At 34.1% G+C, this 20,129-nt stretch overlaps 2 protein-coding genes, 1 long non-coding RNA gene and 1 other non-coding gene across 4 annotated transcripts; all 4 read right to left on the bottom strand.

Moving 5' to 3' along the window:
- Positions 1 to 478: 478 nt before the first annotated feature.
- On the bottom strand, positions 479 to 8,583 carry LOC146914089 (uncharacterized). The gene is made up of 3 exons (XR_015013890.1): positions 7,282 to 8,583; positions 1,907 to 6,268; positions 479 to 893 (listed from the first exon to the last, which is right to left on the bottom strand). It is a non-coding gene; the product is annotated as an uncharacterized LOC146914089 (long non-coding RNA).
- A 216-nt stretch (positions 8,584 to 8,799) lies between these two features.
- LOC146914088 (mitochondrial phosphate carrier protein 3, mitochondrial-like) lies at positions 8,800 to 11,781 on the bottom strand. The gene is made up of 6 exons (XM_085717009.1): positions 11,393 to 11,781; positions 10,611 to 10,972; positions 10,144 to 10,187; positions 9,717 to 9,931; positions 9,248 to 9,372; positions 8,800 to 9,129 (listed from the first exon to the last, which is right to left on the bottom strand). Exons 1-6 carry the CDS (start codon positions 11,654 to 11,656, stop codon positions 9,084 to 9,086), a joined length of 1,056 nt encoding a protein of 351 aa, XP_085573135.1. The 5' UTR covers positions 11,657 to 11,781; the 3' UTR covers positions 8,800 to 9,083.
- Positions 11,782 to 13,235: 1,454 nt separating this feature from the next.
- Positions 13,236 to 19,338, bottom strand: LOC146914086 (uncharacterized). The gene is made up of 2 exons (XM_085717008.1): positions 18,525 to 19,338; positions 13,236 to 14,217 (listed from the first exon to the last, which is right to left on the bottom strand). The coding sequence occupies exons 1-2, from the start codon at positions 19,104 to 19,106 to the stop codon at positions 13,510 to 13,512; spliced, it is 1,290 nt and encodes a 429-aa protein (XP_085573134.1). The 5' UTR covers positions 19,107 to 19,338; the 3' UTR covers positions 13,236 to 13,509.
- On the bottom strand, positions 16,313 to 16,473 carry LOC146914087 (small nucleolar RNA snoR143). Its single transcript, XR_015016946.1, has one exon. It is a non-coding gene; the product is annotated as a small nucleolar RNA snoR143 (small nucleolar RNA).
- Positions 19,339 to 20,129: the final 791 nt, after the last annotated feature.

Here is a 20,129-nt window from a genome sequence, read left to right as displayed (position 1 = left end):
TTTGAAAACTTTAGTATTAATGGAGTAAAATTTGGTCCCTCAAAAATTTAAAAACTTGAAACTTATTTTGATCTCTTTTATATAAATTCAATATACGACTCAGTGATCAATTCTAATTAAGGAGATCAATTTCATCATCCACTAACGGAGGAGAGGGTAACCCCAAAATATCAAGTCTTACATCATAAGACTAACCCATGAGGGTTATTTTAATCTTATTTGTCAAAATTTTGGTATATGTAAAAAATATTATAACTAGGTGCATGACAATATAAAAAGTTAAATATGTCTTTGATGCCAATATTATAACTTGGTTTAGATTTTTTCTAATAACACCCTTGATCATCCATTTACACGTCAAAATGACCAAAATATTTCTATTATGATACTAAAATTTCAATATCCAGGAATCAGGCATCAAATATTATATGTATCAAACCATCAAAGCATGAAAGTATTTGTCACGACCCAAAAACACTAATCGTGACCGGCGCACGAACTAGAACATTCTAGCCCGGCAAGCCTATTGATTCATCTTGACAAACTATAAAATAAAAACAATTCCAATTCGGTTTTCACTTTAAAAAATTTTTACTGAAATTTCGACAGAGTTTCCTCTGTAAATTCAACATTTCCAAGATATGAATCCTATTTTAAAAACCTGTTTCATCATTTAGTATCTCAAATAACATTTTTCTCATACTAGTATTACCATTAGAATCTCAAAGCGACATAACTAAATGTTTGTACAACTCAAACAAAACATGTTGTAAACAACCAATAGCTGCAGATACATTAATCATTCAATTTATACACATAGGAAACCTACCAAAAGATTGACACTGATAGATCTTTAACCCTGCTAGAAGCTTTCTACACAATTGACTTTGAATCTGTAAAAATATAAGAAAAAGGGTAAGTCACAAGGACTTAGTGAGAGACAACAACCACTACCAACTAGAAGGGAAACACATAAGAGCACGATAGTTGCTTTTCTCAATTCTAATTTTAATTTACAAAGCTAGTACCCGTGTAAAAATATGATAAACTCACAATCAAGTGTACAGTGAAGATTCGGAAAACTTTGTAACTTTATCAAACCAAATAAGACTATATCAAAATTCAATGTCGTCAAGAGATGAAACCAAATCCACAACTTTAAATAAAATATAGAAATCGATTATAATGAAAAGAAATCGAGATAATCAAATCCAAATAGAAAATAAAAATCGAACTTAATGAAATGGAATCAAAGTAATCACTTCAAATAAAATATAAAATCATATTCAATTTCATAATACCAAAATAATCAACGTTAAATAAAGTATAGAAATCAAACTTTAGTGAAAATAATCAAATGGGTGAATCGAGAACTAGCTCCATCTCGTTGATAGCCCTCTCCTCCTAATGGTGGCCTTTCCATGGGGCGGCTCCATCTAACGGATAGCTCTTTTCTCTCGACTCAAAACAAGATGTAAAACATTTTCAATTAGGAAGTTTACCTCTCGTTGATAGCCCTCTCCTCCTAATGGCGGCCTTTCCATAGGGGCGGCTCCATCTAACGGGGTAACTCTACCTAATTGAAATCACATACTAGGTGCACCTAGGTCGTCGCAATGATAATCATTTTTCTCAAAACATATAGCTTTAAAAACCATCATTCGTAAAATATCAAATTTGTCCAAGCACACAATCAAATCCCAATTTGAAATCCTTTGCTTATAAATCATAGATAAAATCTAAATAGAGACCACAATAATATCATCGACTTTAAATATGTATCAAGTCGAGAAAAATATTCGAAGGGTGTGTTCCCCATTTTATAAAACACTTTAACATAGAAAATTTATCAAATATCAATAATATTAATCATGAAAATATATGATAATGATCGTTATCAACTCACCTTAACATTTTCTGAAGTCTCCGCGCTGCTTGAGTCCTAGTTAAGCTTTCGGTGTGCTTCGTAAGCACTTTTATCCTAAACATCTTAACTGTAGCTTATGGCTTCTGCGTGTTCCGAATTCATTCCAAACTTTGATCAAAACTCTTATTAATCATAGGCGTTCAATTCTGCACCTTTCTAACTAGTCTAAATCCACAATTTAGCTCATTTCGCAAAAATCATGACAAAACCCGTAAGCCTTTTTCTGCAGCTTTTCCAGCAACATTGTCCAACTTCAAACGCGTTTTCCAAACTCGTTTCAAATCCGAATCATACAAAGTTTGTGTCCAAACTGTAGGGAATTAAATGAGGAATCCATAACTTTAACAATCACTTCATTCCAAGTTACACAACCAGATTTACGAATACAAAACCAGAACCCGCGCTTACTAACTTTCATGAAATTCAGCCATATGATTCCCACAATTTCAAACGTGCATTTCTAGTACCAAAATTACACATGTAGAAGCTTCTCATTCCTTCTTTATAACAGCACTAAACATATATGCATAACAGCCCATATAACCAAACACCTTAAATAACTCAATAACAACTTGTAGCTTCTACCAATTTCAACATCATTCCCATCTCTACTCCACTTATCCAAACATGTAGAATTGGTTCTTAATTAACTCATACAACAACTTCAACATATTATCATGATATATTTATCACAAAGCCAACATCACAACTAATTACTCACTTACAAGGACTGTGGCTTCAGCTTCAAGCACTTGCAAAAACCCTCAATTCAAGCTTCATAAAAAAACTCCACAAATTGTGATGGTGATGGAGAATCAGCTGAAGGAGGAGAAAAGATGGGATAAACTTGTCAATTGAATTCTTATGTTACAAGGATAGAGGATTCATGCTTGTATGTTGATTTCAAAAGGTTAAAAATGAAGATGATGATTTGGGTGTAGGAGGGAGAGAGGACCGGTTTTTTGGTAAGGAGAAGGGAAAGAGAATTCTCTAGAATGGTTTGGAAAAAATGAAGAAAATGGTTAAAAAAATAAAAATAAATGGTCCCCTCTTCTTTTTAAAAAAATCTTGAGTCCCAAATGACCAAAATGCCCTTAAAGGAAAAAGACACATTTACCCTCTATTAATACGTAACCATTAAATTCTTCGAGTTCATTGGAATAATAAGCGAGACATTTACAGACTAATGTCTCATTTCTCAATAAATAATTAACCCCTTTTAACAATTATTTATCTTTTGACATGTAACTAATACGACAATTTATTACAAATTCAGCGGGATATTACAATCTACCCCCCTTAAAAAAAATTCGTCCTCGAAATTTAGCGATTTACTTGCTAATAAGCACAAATAATTTCTCCAACTTTCAACTTTAGATTCCAACATACGTCTGTTACGAACTAATTCTTTCTGACTGACTAATTTAAACTGCACAGGTACCAGCCACCATTGGCGTTGAATACTTGCTTAAGAGAATTCATTATAAACTTCACATCATGCCTTTCCTTCTTCGTACGCTTCATTCCTCCAAGGTCCTATCAATTTTACCTAGTTTAAATCTTAACTGAGTATCCCTGATACTGTAAATTACGGTGGAACAAATTTACACACAACCAATAATGTCATTGAATGATCAAGCTAAAATTGAATCCCCCTTTCCAACAAGTTTTTGTAGCCCTTTAATTATAGGTCCCTTCATTTTGTCGAAATGAGTAAGACTACCTATCTATTTCCTAGTCAAAACATTTACAACAACACTCGACTTTCCAAGGTGATACAACTCTTTGCAATCAAAGTCTTTAAGAGAACTCCATCCACTTTATTTGTCTTAAATTTAAGTTATACTAAGACCTTTGTGGTTGTTATAAATCTAAAAAAAAATCCTTTCATATTGCTAATGCCTCAAAATCTTAAGAGCAAAATTATTGTTGACATATTCACTCATGTGTAGGATCTCTTAGATCATGCCTTTCTTTACTCTTGGAATACACAAAAATGTCATCACTAAACAATATCACCCACAAATCTAAGGTTGAAAAATCCAATTCATCAATCCATAAAAGACGTTGGAGCATTAGTAAGTCTTAAAGGTATAAACAGAATTTTACAATGCTCGTAGTATGTGCGAAAAGTTATCTTTGATGTACGTTCACTCTTAATATCCAACTAGTGATACCCCTACTTCAATAAATCTTGGAAAATACTAAGCTTCTTGAAGTTGGTCAAACAACTAATAAACGCATGGTAAACAATATGTATTCCTAACTATCACCTTATTCACTTGTCTATAAACTACACACAATCACTCATATTTATCTTCCTTACTTATAATCAATACCATTAATCCTCAAGGAATCGAACTTAGATCAATAAATCTCTTATTGAGAAGGTCTTGTGGTCAGTCCCTTAACAACGTAAGTTATTCTAGGTCATTCGATAAAGAGGTATGGAAGTGGGTTGAGTGGTAGGAACCAAGTCTATAGAGAATCTAATCTCGATATCAGGTGACAATCCAGGAAGTTCTTCAGGACAATATCAAGAAATCCAAATATTTTTGGGACTTTATAATTCTTCTTCACTCACTTCTATATCCTTAATCAAGATCAATTATCCTAGACAACCTCTCTTCATTAACTTGTTAGCTCCTAAACCTGAGGTCTGATTATATAGTACCAAACAACATTTTCCTAAAAAAAAGAGAAAAGTGATTATCCAATATCTCAAATTTAACTACCTTATTATAGCAATCTAAGGTGACAAGATAGAAGGATAACCAACTCATCCTCAAAATCATATCAAACTTTATACTAAAGCTACTGATGTTAATACATGACTAGATGATCATGTCGTAGCTGCCTAATTTGAAATGTCAAACTCGAAACCTCCTCAAAGCATCACAATTAGATTCAACAACAAATCCAATTAAGTATTCCCTTGACCTTATAATGAACCGCTTGAAACACATCTCCTCTTTGATAGGATGAGGATTAAGCCTTGAAGCTCTGTAAAACAAGTTTTGTACTCTAAAATTGGCATAACATCAATTTGTTCCAATCTTTCATACTCTTGTGCTAATTCATCTCAAACACTTTATAGAAGTAAATGAGCTATAAACAATCAAGAGATCTCAATTCATTCTAACGGAGGTGATCGATCCCACTTATTTTCCATGTGTAAGTGCATCAAACAAGTCACAAACTACACCCTCAAACTTACATGAGGTAAACTCCCAAATCCTTATGTTTGAGCATCCTAATGCCCTTCATAACCCCTCGACGCTATCAATGAATTTCAGTGGATCCTTACACACACTAGACTTACAAAATGTAAGGGTTAAGTCCATGTAGGTGGATTGTTCGCTTTCTCCTCAACTAGCTTCTTATTGACCGTTAAAATTTGTTTGCCTTAGGTTAACCTATTGCTTTCCAACAGCAACCCCAAACAAGTTGTCATAATACCTATAGCAATCTTCACATTCCCATTTACACTTCAACACTAGCTACTCCTATAACTATGACACATTCGTCGACATGAACGCAAATCCTCCATCATTTGATTTACTTCGACCACGAGTACGCCCCAAAACACGACCTCTTTAACTAAGGTTTTAGGTTGAGCAATAAACCCATAAGGAATTAATTTCCCTTCTAGTGGAGATCTTGGTAATGGGTGACACCCTCACTAAATGAATGAAATTTGACCGAATAAAGGACAAGACGACAAACAGAGTGAGACCAATCAAAGACCAAAAGAAATAACAAGATTAGACAACAAGTGACACTACCATAGAATGCTAATAGATTTTGCAAGTAAATGGTGCCACAGTTCACAATTTACTAGCAAGAATCTGTTTTCATTCTATGTCTGCAGCTATTAGGACCTACAACCGGAGCTCTGATACCAACTTTGTCACGACCCAAAAACACTAATCGTGACCGGCGCACGAACTAGAACATTCTAGCCCGGCAAGCCTATTGATTCATCTTGACAAACTATAAAATAAAAACAATTCCAATTCGGTTTTCACTTTAAAAAATTTTTACTGAAATTTCGACAGAGTTTCCTCTGTAAATTCAACATTTCCAAGATATGAATCCTATTTTAAAAACCTGTTTCATCATTTAGTATCTCAAATAACATTTTTCTCATACTAGTATTACCATTAGAATCTCAAAGCGACATAACTAAATGTTTGTACAACTCAAACAAAACATTTGTAAACAACCAATAGCTGCAGATACATTAATCATTCAATTTATACACATAGGAAACCTACCAAAAGATTGACACTGATAGATCTTTAACCCTGCTAGAAGCTTTTTACACAATTGACTTTGAATCTGTAAAAATATAAGAAAAAGGGTAAGTCACAAGGACTTAGTGAGAGACAACAACCACTACCAACTAGAAGGGAAACACATAAGAGCACGATAGTTGCTTTTCTCAATTCTAATTTTAATTTACAAAGCTAGTACCCGTGTAAAAATATGATAAACTCACAATCAAGTGTACAGTGAAGATTCGGAAAACTTTGTAACTTTATCAAACCAAATAAGACTATATCAAAATTCAATGTCGTCAAGAGATGAAACCAAATCCACAACTTTAAATAAAATATAGAAATCGATTATAATGAAAAGAAATCGAGATAATCAAATCCAAATAGAAAATAAAAATCGAACTTAATGAAATGGAATCAAAGTAATCACTTCAAATAAAATATAAAATCATATTCAATTTCATAATACCAAAATAATCAACGTTAAATAAAGTATAGAAATCAAACTTTAGTGAAAATAATCAAATGGGTGAATCGAGAACTAGCTCCATCTCGTTGATAGCCCTCTCCTCCTAATGGTGGCCTTTCCATGGGGCGGCTCCATCTAACGGATAGCTCTTTTCTCTCGACTCAAAACAAGATGTAAAACATTTTCAATTAGGAAGTTTACCTCTCGTTGATAGCCCTCTCCTCCTAATGGCGGCCTTTCCATAGGGGCGGCTCCATCTAACGGGGTAACTCTACCTAATTGAAATCACATACTAGGTGCACCTAGGTCGTCGCAATGATAATCATTTTTCTCAAAACATATAGCTTTAAAAACCATCATTCGTAAAATATCAAATTTGTCCAAGCACACAATCAAATCCCAATTTGAAATCCTTTGCTTATAAATCATAGATAAAATTTAAATAGAGACCACAATAATATCATCGACTTTAAATATGTATCAAGACGAGAAAAATATTCGAAGGGTGTGTTCCCCATTTTATAAAACACTTTAACATAGAAAATTTATCAAATATCAATAATATTAATCATGAAAATATATGATAATGATCGTTATCAACTCACCTTAACATTTTCTGAAGTCTCCGCGCTGCTTGAGTCCTAGTTAAGCTTTCGGTGTGCTTCGTAAGCACTTTTATCCTAAACATCTTAACTGTAGCTTATGGCTTCTGCGTGTTCCGAATTCATTCCAAACTTTGATCAAAACTCTTATTAATCATAGGCGTTCAATTCTGCACCTTTCTAACTAGTCTAAATCCACAATTTAGCTCATTTCGCAAAAATCATGACAAAACCCGTAAGCCTTTTTCTGCAGCTTTTCCAGCAACATTGTCCAACTTCAAACGCGTTTTCCAAACTCGTTTCAAATCCGAATCATACAAAGTTTGTGTCCAAACTGTAGGGAATTAAATGAGGAATCCATAACTTTAACAATCACTTCATTCCAAGTTACACAACCAGATTTACGAATACAAAACCAGAACCCGCGCTTACTAACTTTCATGAAATTCAGCCATATGATTCCCACAATTTCAAACGTGCATTTCTAGTACCAAAATTACACATGTAGAAGCTTCTCATTCCTTCTTTATAACAGCACTAAACATATATGCATAACAGCCCATATAACCAAACACCTTAAATAACTCAATAACAACTTGTAGCTTCTACCAATTTCAACATCATTCCCATCTCTACTCCACTTATCCAAACATGTAGAATTGGTTCTTAATTAACTCATACAACAACTTCAACATATTATCATGATATATTTATCACAAAGCCAACATCACAACTAATTACTCACTTACAAGGACTGTGGCTTCAGCTTCAAGCACTTGCAAAAACCCTCAATTCAAGCTTCATAAAAAAACTCCACAAATTGTGATGGTGATGGAGAATCAGCTGAAGGAGGAGAAAAGATGGGATAAACTTGTCAATTGAATTCTTATGTTACAAGGATAGAGGATTCATGCTTGTATGTTGATTTCAAAAGGTTAAAAATGAAGATGATGATTTGGGTGTAGGAGGGAGAGAGGACCGGTTTTTTGGTAAGGAGAAGGGAAAGAGAATTCTCTAGAATGGTTTGGAAAAAATGAAGAAAATGGTTAAAAAAATAAAAATAAATGGTCCCCTCTTCTTTTTAAAAAAATCTTGAGTCCCAAATGACCAAAATGCCCTTCAAGGAAAAAGACACATTTACCCTCTATTAATACGTAACCATTAAATTCTTCGAGTTCATTGGAATAATAAGCGAGACATTTACAGACTAATGTCTCATTTCTCAATAAATAATTAACCCCTTTTAACAATTATTTATCTTTTGACATGTAACTAATACGACAATTTATTACAAATTCAGCGGGATATTACAGTATTATAGGAAAGAGGCAAGGGTTATATATATAGAGAGAATAGCAAGATAGAACAGAGAGAGGAAGAGAGATACAAACGAGAGGGGGAGGAGGTAGTGTTAGCTTAGCTGGTTAAAAAGTAGTTGAGAAGTTAAATGACAAACCATGAGTAAGGAGAAATACAAATTAACATAACATACTACACTTGTCTATCAAGAGAGAGATGAGATTAGAGACATGTAATACTTTTTTTCCCAATAAGCAAAGAAATAGGCAAAAGTTGAGTTATTACAGTACTTTTGGTATTGTGAAACAGACTCATATACACAAATTCTGCAAAACATTACAAATCCTAACTAAAGTAATATCTATAAAGGAATACACTAACTAATTATTCAATAAAAAATTCCCATTAGCTTTGGCAATCCTTTGTTTATTTAAGCTCTCTTTTCGTTTGATTACCTTGTTTCGCAAGCAAACTATCAACTGTTGTATCTTTCTGCTGCTGCAAAGCTAAGAAGCAGAAATCGGAGCAGGAGCAACACCACCAGTGGTTGGCCTGATAAAGGAAAAACAATTTTCAGTTCCGTAATAATCTAAACAAATTCAAAAAGTTGAGATGAACCAATCAATATATCAGAACTAGAACATAACAAGCATAAATTATAAGAACTTACAGTCCCACAGAAACTTTGAATGCATCATAAATTCCCCATTGAGCTCCGGTTAGAGTTCCAACCATAAGAATTCGAAGAGGGAGACCGCGTGTACACATACCCCATAATCCCAACTTCTTCACAGCCTGCATTACAAAGTATAGTCAATAACAATGATGAATTAGGCGTCAAGTATAAGATAATCGGTAAAATGCTAGCAACATACTCTCTAATTTTTAAACTTTGTATTTTTATTGTTCAATGAAAAACCGGCGATACTTAATAAAATACATAAACTCCACTTTCAATTCGGTGAGACCCTTTTCTTGTTTGACAAGATTGACGTGAATTTCATCCAATAATCGGGAGCACGCTAAATAGAGTATTACTAACATTTTTTTTATGTAGGAGTACTTGTTATATTTCTATGAAAGAGCGGTAGTTTAGGGACTAAAATAAGAAAGAGCGGTAAATTTTATGCGAGACTCACATCAGCAGCAGTTGCTCCTTTGGAACTGTTGAGGAAAGAGACGAGATTATCTGCAGGATGAGACACAACTGCACATAATATACCGGCTAAATATCCACCGACAACACTCACACCAAGTTGTAGGGTTTTTGTGTATTCTTCCTTTGGTGTAGGGATGGCATGCTTGTAGATCAGCTCAACAATGTTTTCGTACGAAGCAAACTTCATCATTGTATCTGCAAAAAAAAAACATTATAGGCATTCATTAGTTTATTGTTCACATAGTGGAACAGTCCGTTCAACTGGTTGAACGAGCCAGTCTGCCGATTGGTTGTCGGTTTTATAGAATTGGATCGAACTGGATTGAACCACAGTTTGCTTAATCGGTTCGTTTTAGCAGGAAACAAAAAGTATTAGCAGGCAAGTATAAACAAGTGTGGAAACTTACATGGAACTTGTCTTCCCCAAAGAGGTACAACACCCTTGTACAACCTGAAATCATTGTACATTTCATCAAAAGCTTATCCTAATATCTAGAATGAGTAACATGTACAATTTGAAACAATGGAAAACATAAAAACTAAATGTGCAAGAACCTGTCACAACAGTTCAAATGTATCAAAATTACATAAACAAACATGTGTCTTTTGTTAGTCATTTTGATTCTCAAATGTGTCTTTCGTTAGATAATATAGTCTCCAATGTGTTTGTAATTAAAATACTATAGTGACAATGTCTGACGCATTTAAGGACCATAATGACTATTACAGTACCTTTTATTATTGTGTATGAATGTTACTAAAATACCCTTTCGTATATAGATGTTTCCAACTCAGATTTTTCATTTATCATGACGAATAATAAATGTATCTAAAAATTTAAAATAAAATTTGTAAAATTAGAAAGTTAACATACCCTGAGACTCCTTCAGATCTGATCAATTTGGGCAATCCATCAGAAAGTCCTTTAGCAAAAGCAGGTTGAGTTTGAACTCTAACCTTAATTGCCTCAAATGGACAAAGTGCAACATCAGCAATAACCTCAGCAGAAGCTGATCCAGCAAGGTAGACTAATGTCTTATATTTTGTAGCATATTCTGGACCAACAACATCTGAATAGGACTTCTTGAAGTACTCATAAAGCCCATATTTGAAAGCACCTTGTGCACTGTAACCAAGAAATGTTGGTGCCCATCCTCTGAAAAATCCTCTAACTCCTTGTTCCTTGAGCATCACTCCAAATCCTGAGGAGATGCTCTTGTACTTGGTGGGGTCAATCTGAAATTCACAATGATTAAGCATGATTTTAACACATGTTAACGTACAACTTTGATAGTTAATATCGTTAATTATCTATTAGCAGAAATTATTAAAAGTTGATATTTTGAAAATATTTTTTGAAATAAATCAAACAACATCTTATATACTAACATTTATCTTTATATATTAGTCTAAAAATATGATCGAAAAAGATTATGTGAATAATGCATATGATCAAACTGTGTCTTAAAAATCAGAAGTAACATATATAACAATGTAAATATTTGTAAAAAGTTTTAATTACTTACATATAACAAAGTGATCTTATAATTTGATTGACTTATTATATGTATAAAAAAGTTGTGCTCAATCAATCTATAACAAATAATTTCCTAAAATAATGCAAAGGGAAGATAAGATGAAGAGAAAAAGACCAACCTGCATGTTACATTTGACAAGATCAAGAGGTGTAACTGCCATATGAGTAAATCCACAACAAATACTTCCACCAACTGCGCAAGCAAGATAGTAATCACGAGAGAACAACTCTATATTCCTTCTCCCAGATTCATTGGGAGAAGGAATCATAAACTTAGGAGATTCCGCGGCCACATGATGGACGTGGGAAACGTCTTCCATGATCTTCTTTTGAGGCGACGAGGCAGTTGAGTAGAGGAAGCTTGGTATGAGAGAACGATCCATGAAGAAATATTTGGTAAAGAAAAATATGGGAAGATACAAAGAATGAATTAGTTTGGAAGAAAGCAAAGAAATAAAACTTTGTTTATTCTTTCTCCCAATTCCTTGGAATAAGTTGGAACCAAATTGGCTTCTTTGTTTTCTTTATGGTCTTTTTATGGAAACAATTTGAAATTCTCACGTGATCTTATATAGTGGGAAATGGAAATGTCAAATAGTTTGGTATTTGCGAACCTTCTTAATCTTAGGTCTTGGCGGCTTTGACCATATGGCATATTCTTTATGATTGTTTTGATAATAGAAACTTATGCGTTGTTTAATTTCTTAATAATTTGCCTCTAAAATTATTAATAAATAGGGTATATATTTTTTATTTTATTATAATTACCTTAATAGCCAACAAATAATCAAATAAACACACGCATAAAAGAGTATTTAAAAAGAATAAAACATATTTAACATTTGGTTTTAATATGTTTAGGTGTTATTATTATTCTTAATTTGAAAAAAATTATGTTAAGGTGTTATTAATTTAATTTTGTTTACCTCCAAACATGTTCGGATAATTTTTAACTAAAACTAACCTTACAAAATAAATTTATTTAAAAATTAGTTTTGCGCATTAATTTTGGTTGTTTACCTCCAAACACACACTTATAATTTGGCTGTATCTGTTAAATAAGATCTCAAGTTGAACAAAACTGGATCCAAGTAAAGTTGAAGAAACATGATCAATCATTTTCATAAAAAAAATCAATTATAACTGGTCCAAAAATAAATTCAATAATTGAACAAGTAATATCTGAAGACAATTTGTAGACCAAGCAATAGTAATATTGATCTAGAAAAGAGAAATTGGTCAAAAAAAAAAGAACAACATGTCAGCATGTTCAATTGTGTTGTAATACGGTATGTCATCATTTTATTAACACGAAGAATCAATTGGTCAATGGCATTTTTTCAATTGGTCAATACACTCTTTCAAGTTTGAACAAATCAATCAATTTAGTCAGCATAAATTTTGTGCATCCACTCAACGTTAGAATCTTCTTTTAAGAGTTTGGTTCTGACCTGCAATTTCAGCAACAATGTTTTTGACTTAGGATTAAAGAAAATTATTACTCTTATAAGAAAATGAAATTATTAATAGGAACTAAAGATACAACTAAAACAAATTTTGATTGTTTAGAAGTATTCATGATGTGAACAAAATACTATTAACAAATGCATAAACTAATTTTCTCGGACGAATATACGAGTCAACATCGGGGACGTTGAGGAAGGTAGATCTGTTCGCCTCTATGGCCGTGATGCCGGTCCTAGAGGGATGTACTTGCAAAAGACATTTTGATCACAAATTAAGACATTCGGAGTTTGTGACATTTCACAATTGTTTATAAACCATTACCTAACATGTTAGACTCACATGACATTTTGGATTGTAGCATTACCCACATGTTCAGGTTACAATTATAGCAGCATACAAAATAATTCGTACTTAACATAAAGTGACATAACAAAATTTAAATATCTTTTTGCAGAGACGACGATATCATATCTCTATATTATATTGGCAATGCTATTGAATTCTGAAACAATTTATACTTAGAAGTACATGGATACATACACTGGCAAGTATGTATATATTTATAATTGCAACAACTTCAGTAATACTTTAAGCAAAAAAGAATTGATACAACAATCCAACAACTGAATCATTCCACTTTCGGAATCGACCAGTGCAGAAATAAATTAAGGAGACAAATTACAATCAAAGGTGAATATCAACCAAGCGAAATTTATAATTCAAATTTCAAACCAATGCCAAAAATTAAGATGGCTGTGTACAGCTTTACCTAAAGAAGCCTGAGATGAGCTGTATCATTCAGCTTTTTTATCTGCCAACCAGTTCTCAGAGAATGTTGCAACACAGTCACTGAAGAGTCTTCGATGCAGAACTTATGTGACATCTGAGGGCTACATCCAAGAAGACCAGTAAGGAGACATTTGATTGGCACGGAATGCGTAAATATTCCTATACAAGAAACAGATGATGAAAAGCTGTTGAAATTAGAATTATGCAGGGAGCTTTGATGGTTTCCGTTGCTAGAAGGAATATCGTCTTCGATCTCATCTCCAGTGGTTGTCACAAATTGTAGCCTGCTCTTACCAGATTTTTTCCTCGAGAACACAGGTCGATGCCTGGCTAGAGAATCCCATTGGTTTGAATGGAGAGAAGTTCCATCTTGGTCATGAATTGAGTTTGTGAGAGCATGGGAATTGTGCTGAGAAAATGAGTGGCTGTCATTTTGATGTGTCGAGAAAACTGATCTTAATTTTTCATGTAATCCCAGGACGGTCTCGTTTAAGAAATGAATCATCCGGAATTCTACTTGTCTAAGTGATTCTCCGGATGGTGCAGCAAAATCTGGTTGGAACCTGTCGATGTAGCTCATAACTTCGGGCGTGTATGTTTCTGATCGAAGGCAGCCCTCCCAATTTCCTTGGCTTATCTCGGAAAGAGCATCTGAGGATTGAATTCGTTCCTCTGAAAAATTGACTTCCTGTCCATTGGAACATTAATCATTAGAGTGAGATTTATAGCACAAAATTCTGAGATGTAATTAATATATTTGTCATAGCCAGTTATGTAACAATTAGAAGTGAAATTTCAAAGACACATGAAGTTCATGTAAGACGATCATGCTACTACTTTCCACAAATATAAACACAATTCTAGCTTTATCTATACCATCTATTATTCTGCTTTAAACTAGAAAGTCTCTCACACAATTGATGTAGTATAGAAGGAAATGCTACTATGCCAAATTCCCTTCATAGCATTTACTACAGATTCAGTTAAATTGATTTCTTGAATTGATTTAACTAAGAATTTTCAGAATTATAGTCACAAGTCGTTCCTCCCCCGCTGAACTTCAAACTGGAACTTGCATAATTGGAATTTTATTTGTGTGATATTCTCTAGTCCTAGTTCCAATGGATAACCTAAGTTAAGAAGAGAAAGAATGACTAAACAACTGTCTCTGCAAGAGTTCAGAACCTGTATCTCTTTCCATGATTTACTACCAACCAACTCCATCCATCTATTTTACCTCTGCTAACAGCCTAAAAAATAAACTACTCTAAAATTACAAGGACAGCATACAACTAACAAGAACTCATTTTCCCAATCAATGATATCTACTTCGCTTGTTGTTCTTGGTTGGCTTCTCTATGGCAGTGGTACATTTCAATCGATTTTCGTTCCACTGTAGCCAAACCACATGGACCCTTTTCCCGCATCTTCCTTTTTGTTTTGATAAAAGATGATTGTCCTATCCCTCTTCTGCACTATACTTCCTATCCCTATTCTGCACTATACTTTTCTTTGTCATATGCCAATAAGTGTCCAATTATCCATCTTAATGTTTGTTTTACTCACTGTGTTTGCTACCTTAAAATCAGCTTCCTCTATGCTTAGCTTTCAAACCTTCATCTTTCCTCTTATTTCCTAGCTCCAAAAATTATGATCCCGTATCATATCATGGACCAAACTGGCAGGTCCACATGGATCAAATTGTATTCAGCATCGTTACTTGAGTTTAAACTTCTATTTGAGCACTGCCTTTCAGAAGCTTTCCCACATTGCCTAAGGATTTGCAACATCCAGTATTGGAAAGAAGATAGAGAATAGGAAAAAGAAAGGAGATGAATGTGTATAATTGGTACAGTTCAGAAAAACACAAGGTGAACTTACACCTTACAAAGGGAAACACGTTTCACACCGACTTCTCAGTAATGCAAAATTGATACGCTCTAATGAACCAGCACATTTCCTATTTGCTACTCTTTTTCCAACTGTTTCTCCTAACAGGATTCCAAGCCTGTTTCCACAGGTACCAACGGCCAGCGCACGCTTGCAGTGCTTCTGCAGCCAGCTGCAACTTCCTCCATCACTTCTCTATGTCAAAATGCAGGTTGAGTCATATAAACAACACAAATGAAGTATCTCCTTCAAAATACAAGAATCCCTAAAGTTTCCTCTCTGATACATTCTTAAGTTTGATAGCTCAATTTGAAATTCCTAAAGCAATTGCTTTGCTTCTCCATTCTTGCAGACTGTGAGCAGCATTCTGGATTAGGCAGTTTTCATACCAGTAGATGAAATTTATTTGGATATTAGGAAACAATTAGTAAGAGTTGTAGAACTTTCTGTGTTCCTGCTCGCCACGGAAGTAGTTACTCAATGCTGTCTATGCAGGATACGAGAGGCTCGTCTCCCTGCACATATCACTACCCCCTACCAAACTCCCTCTACCTTCTTTGTTTTTGCCTAACCAATTAACTACTGTCTACTCTAACAGCTTACAACCTAATGTGGACCCATTAGTGTTTTCATCTCAATACTGTAAAGAAAAAAAAAATGAATATTGTAAGTATGAAAAATCAATTTCGGCTATTTGTCCTTCTAGTCTTCCATTTTCAGCATGAATAATCGCACCGACACATTTCAGTCAACATCTGAAAGACAAGGTCTGCTAACCTACTTGTATATTTATACTCTCGAGTATACCAAATCAAATCATCCGTTGGTTTTATATCGATATATAAGTGTATCGATAAACTACGTAAAAAAATATTGACAGTAACGACATTAGAAAATGTGAGATGGAATTAGTAGAATGGTGAGTAGAAAAAAATACGAACATCTGTGGATTCCATCTCTACGGTTGTCTGGCCGCTGCCCAATTACAACAAATCCCACCATTTTTCTGAAAACACAGAGATCCTTTTTTGTGAAGGAAAACTGTTTATCAGAAACAAGCAGTGGTTCTAATTAGGCTTTTTCTATGCGACTTAAACGAGAAAACAACAAAGGTGTTTCCACAACCAAAACTCTCTCAGTGCAACAAAAAAAAACAGAGAAAATAAAAGCACTCTAATAATCATAACAATAGTTTCAAAAACTTAGAAGAAAACGAATGGGTTGAGGGGCTCATATCAAGTGTAAATTTTGAAAGATCCGTCACTGTAGGAAAAACCCAATTCAATATAAGGAACGAAAAGAGAAAGAGAAAGAGAAAGAGAAAGAAGACGAAGACAAAGACAGAATATGAGATACCAAAACCGAACCCTTTTGATGAAAAGGGGTTGGCGGCACCATCAAGTCTAGGCTTTGTTCAGATTTGTGATTGTTTGATTTTGGGAAGTGAAGAGAATATATCTATCTATCTATAAGAATCTATCTATATGGAATTGGGTATTCCCACTCGAGGCCTCTCTCTTTGTAATCATCGCCCTGCCCTTTCGACTGCTGAAACCCTGAAAGTACAAATTATGTAAATTGAAAGAAAATTATAGAATCTTAGAAACTGCCGAGATTTTCTTCTTGTTTTTTCAATTCTCGTTTTGTCTACTGTTCACTGAGCAATTAAGTTACAAAAGATTCCAAATCCCAACAATGGACATGAGATCTATGCTAAGGAAAACAAGAAACTAGCAAATTAAGGTAAGCAATGAATTTAAAGAGCAATTATAATAACACAAGTCACCGATAGCAATCAGTTTACGAGGAAACTAACTATGTAGACATTTTTAAAATCTTGACAGCAATAATCTAGGTTGCTATCCACATTTATAATTAGTCAGGGAATCAGATTTACTTGAATTTTCCATCTATACTCATATTTGGATATATACACACCAACATTACCTCGTCCTCAATTTTTGCCATTCAAAAGAGTATCAAAGTTTTTAAACTGCAGTAAACAAGCACAATTGGGACCACAACATCAATGGTTTAGAAGTTTCATCAACTGCTTATCTAACTGCACTCACATTTATCCCTAACTTTTCACAATATTATCGATTTTGGTGTGACCGCAATTACAATTTAACATATCTCACCATAACTGAACAATTTCAGTTAGAGCTTAATAAAAGTAATGTCAACTATTAATAAATAAATCATTTGTTGATATTAAATGCATGTGCAAAAACAAATTAAATAGCAAGTGTGATAGCAAAATTTGAACAAATCGCTATCGTTTTGCGATGCACTATTCAACATAAAATAGCGGCTAAAGCAGGCCCTATATCACTATTGGGTCAACAAAACTTGAACAACCTGCTGTTTTCCACAATCCATGACTGACAATGCTAGTTAAGTTAAAACATAAATCTTTGATTTTCTCATTATTAGTTGAAAATACTTACTTCGCCCTCTCCTCACTTATGAGAAATCCATCTTAGCGCATATTTAGAATCACAACGATTTTAACGAAATCACAGCGACACCATGATTTTGTTGAAACTTCAAAATGTAGTTTTTTAATCAAAATCACGTTATCACTCCATAATTCTACCTATCTCACCGCCAATCCAAACATCCACTTAATTTAACACCTTGCATAACATAACTCAACTCAACTCACACAAACCAAATCACATAAAACCAATGTAGCACCAACATTTATGATTAAATTCGGTCGTTGTCAGACACGACACCAACACATCTAGACACGCCACCAACATTTCCGATTACATTTAATTATGTCATTTTTTAAATTACTACCAGTGTCCATGTGTCAGTGTACACTGTTCAGTGTCTATATTTGTGCTTCATAGCAGATAACTAAGTTACTTCAATTCACATTCAAGTTCACATTCAAGTTCACATCCATATATTCTAATAATCTACAAATGACATTTTACATTCAATTATTTCATTTTTTAATAAAACTACCGGTGCTAACGTGTCAGTGTCTGTGCTTCATAGCATATAACTAAGTTACTAACTTCAATTCAAATTCACATTCATATATTCGTATAATCAACAAAAAAAACATTCAAAATTGATAAGAAAAACTACCTTACAAACCGAAACCGCAGTCGTCTTCGCCCGATCCAACGGGGAACAAAAAACACCATTAAACCTAACCCCCATAGACTTCAAAAACACAGCCAAAGCCCTAGCCTGTCTCTTACCATTCGGCGTCAAAACCGCCGTCCCACATCTCCCACCAACCAACTCCGGCGCCAAATTCAACTCACACTCACCATGACAAATCAAATAAACCTCCACAACCTCCTCCTCCACCCCCACAAAACTCCTCGAAAACATCGCCCCAGCCGACGCAGGCGACACCAGCGTCGGCGTGGGCGGTGCAAGAACATTATACGGATCATACACTTTTATACTCGGACCGATCCGCGGAGTTCCAAGTGAGGACAGTTGCGGAGAAAGCGGAGAGGCTGACGCGTGGCAAGGGAGGATCTCAGGTTCTTGTTCTAGAACCTTCTTTGCCACGTGGCGGTTGTTAAGTAATTGAGTTCTGTTAATTATATGATTGTTGATAATGTTTCTTGAATGTTCGTCTTCTTCTTCGTCTTCGTGTTCTTCGTCTTCTTCGTCTTCGGTGTCTTCAACACGCTGTGATTGATTTGCACCCATTTTATGTTATTCTTCGCTAAAACGACGTCGTAGATGGTATGATTGTAATTTTTGGTTTGAGATTTAAAATGAAATTTGATGGATCTGAAAAAAAGTAAGGTGTAGATAGACTCGAAATGAATGAATAAATAGAATTGAAGTGAAGAGATTTAGATCTGGATTGGATTTGTAACGTATTGGATTTGAGGAATATATTATGTTATGTGTGTGTGAATGAAGAAGAAGATGAAGAGAGTTGAAGACAACACACTCAAAGTTTTTATTACATTTTAATTCATGTTTTTCTTTTTTGTCGGAAATTAGTTGAGAAATTAAAATAACAAAATATACAGGAAAATGAAAAATAAAATGTAAGAATTGGTTTGAAAATTGTTGTTGACACATTGCATAAGGCTGGGACACACATGTAAAATACAATTTTACCCCCTCGACAGTTACCTGTCGAGGAATTAAAAATCCGGCTGCAGTTAACTACCGAGGAAAACCTCGATAGTTAACTACCGAGGAATGATACTGGTGTTTTTCGGCTATCTTCTTCCCCCTCAAAGCAAGCATGGTCATTCATGATAGGCCCCACAAAGCTTACAAATTAATTCTCAACCATATCACTTGTGAATTCCATTTCAACACAAACAAGAATTTAGATATATATATAATAATAAACTTACACCACAACAAAATCGTTACTTCTACGGTTGAATTTGTTTTAATTTTTTTTTTTACTTTTATAAAAAAACATGATATGAAGATTCATTTTCTTAATGGCAGTTGTTAATCGAAGCAAGCATGGTGAAATTAACACAACAAACGTGAACATGGATCTAAAATTGATAAACTTCATCATCATCCATTTGCGTCGAAGACATTAATAACTTGAAGATAGCATAAACAACACAATACTTGACCAAGGCTAAGATGAGTTAGTCTCCTACAAAAGCAAGCTTATAATATAAACCAGTTTTTGTGGTTGTGAAAGAAAAAAAACAAAAAAAGGGATTGAAGTGGAAGAAGAAGAAGAAGAAA

Source organism: Medicago sativa, chromosome 6, assembly GCF_051527215.1.
Source record: "Medicago sativa cultivar Bolivia chromosome 6, Bolivia_mono, whole genome shotgun sequence".
In the NCBI taxonomy this organism is placed as follows: domain Eukaryota; kingdom Viridiplantae; phylum Streptophyta; class Magnoliopsida; order Fabales; family Fabaceae; genus Medicago; species Medicago sativa.
Note: the sequence above shows the minus strand (reverse complement) of the source record. Positions and strands in the feature narration are given on the sequence as shown.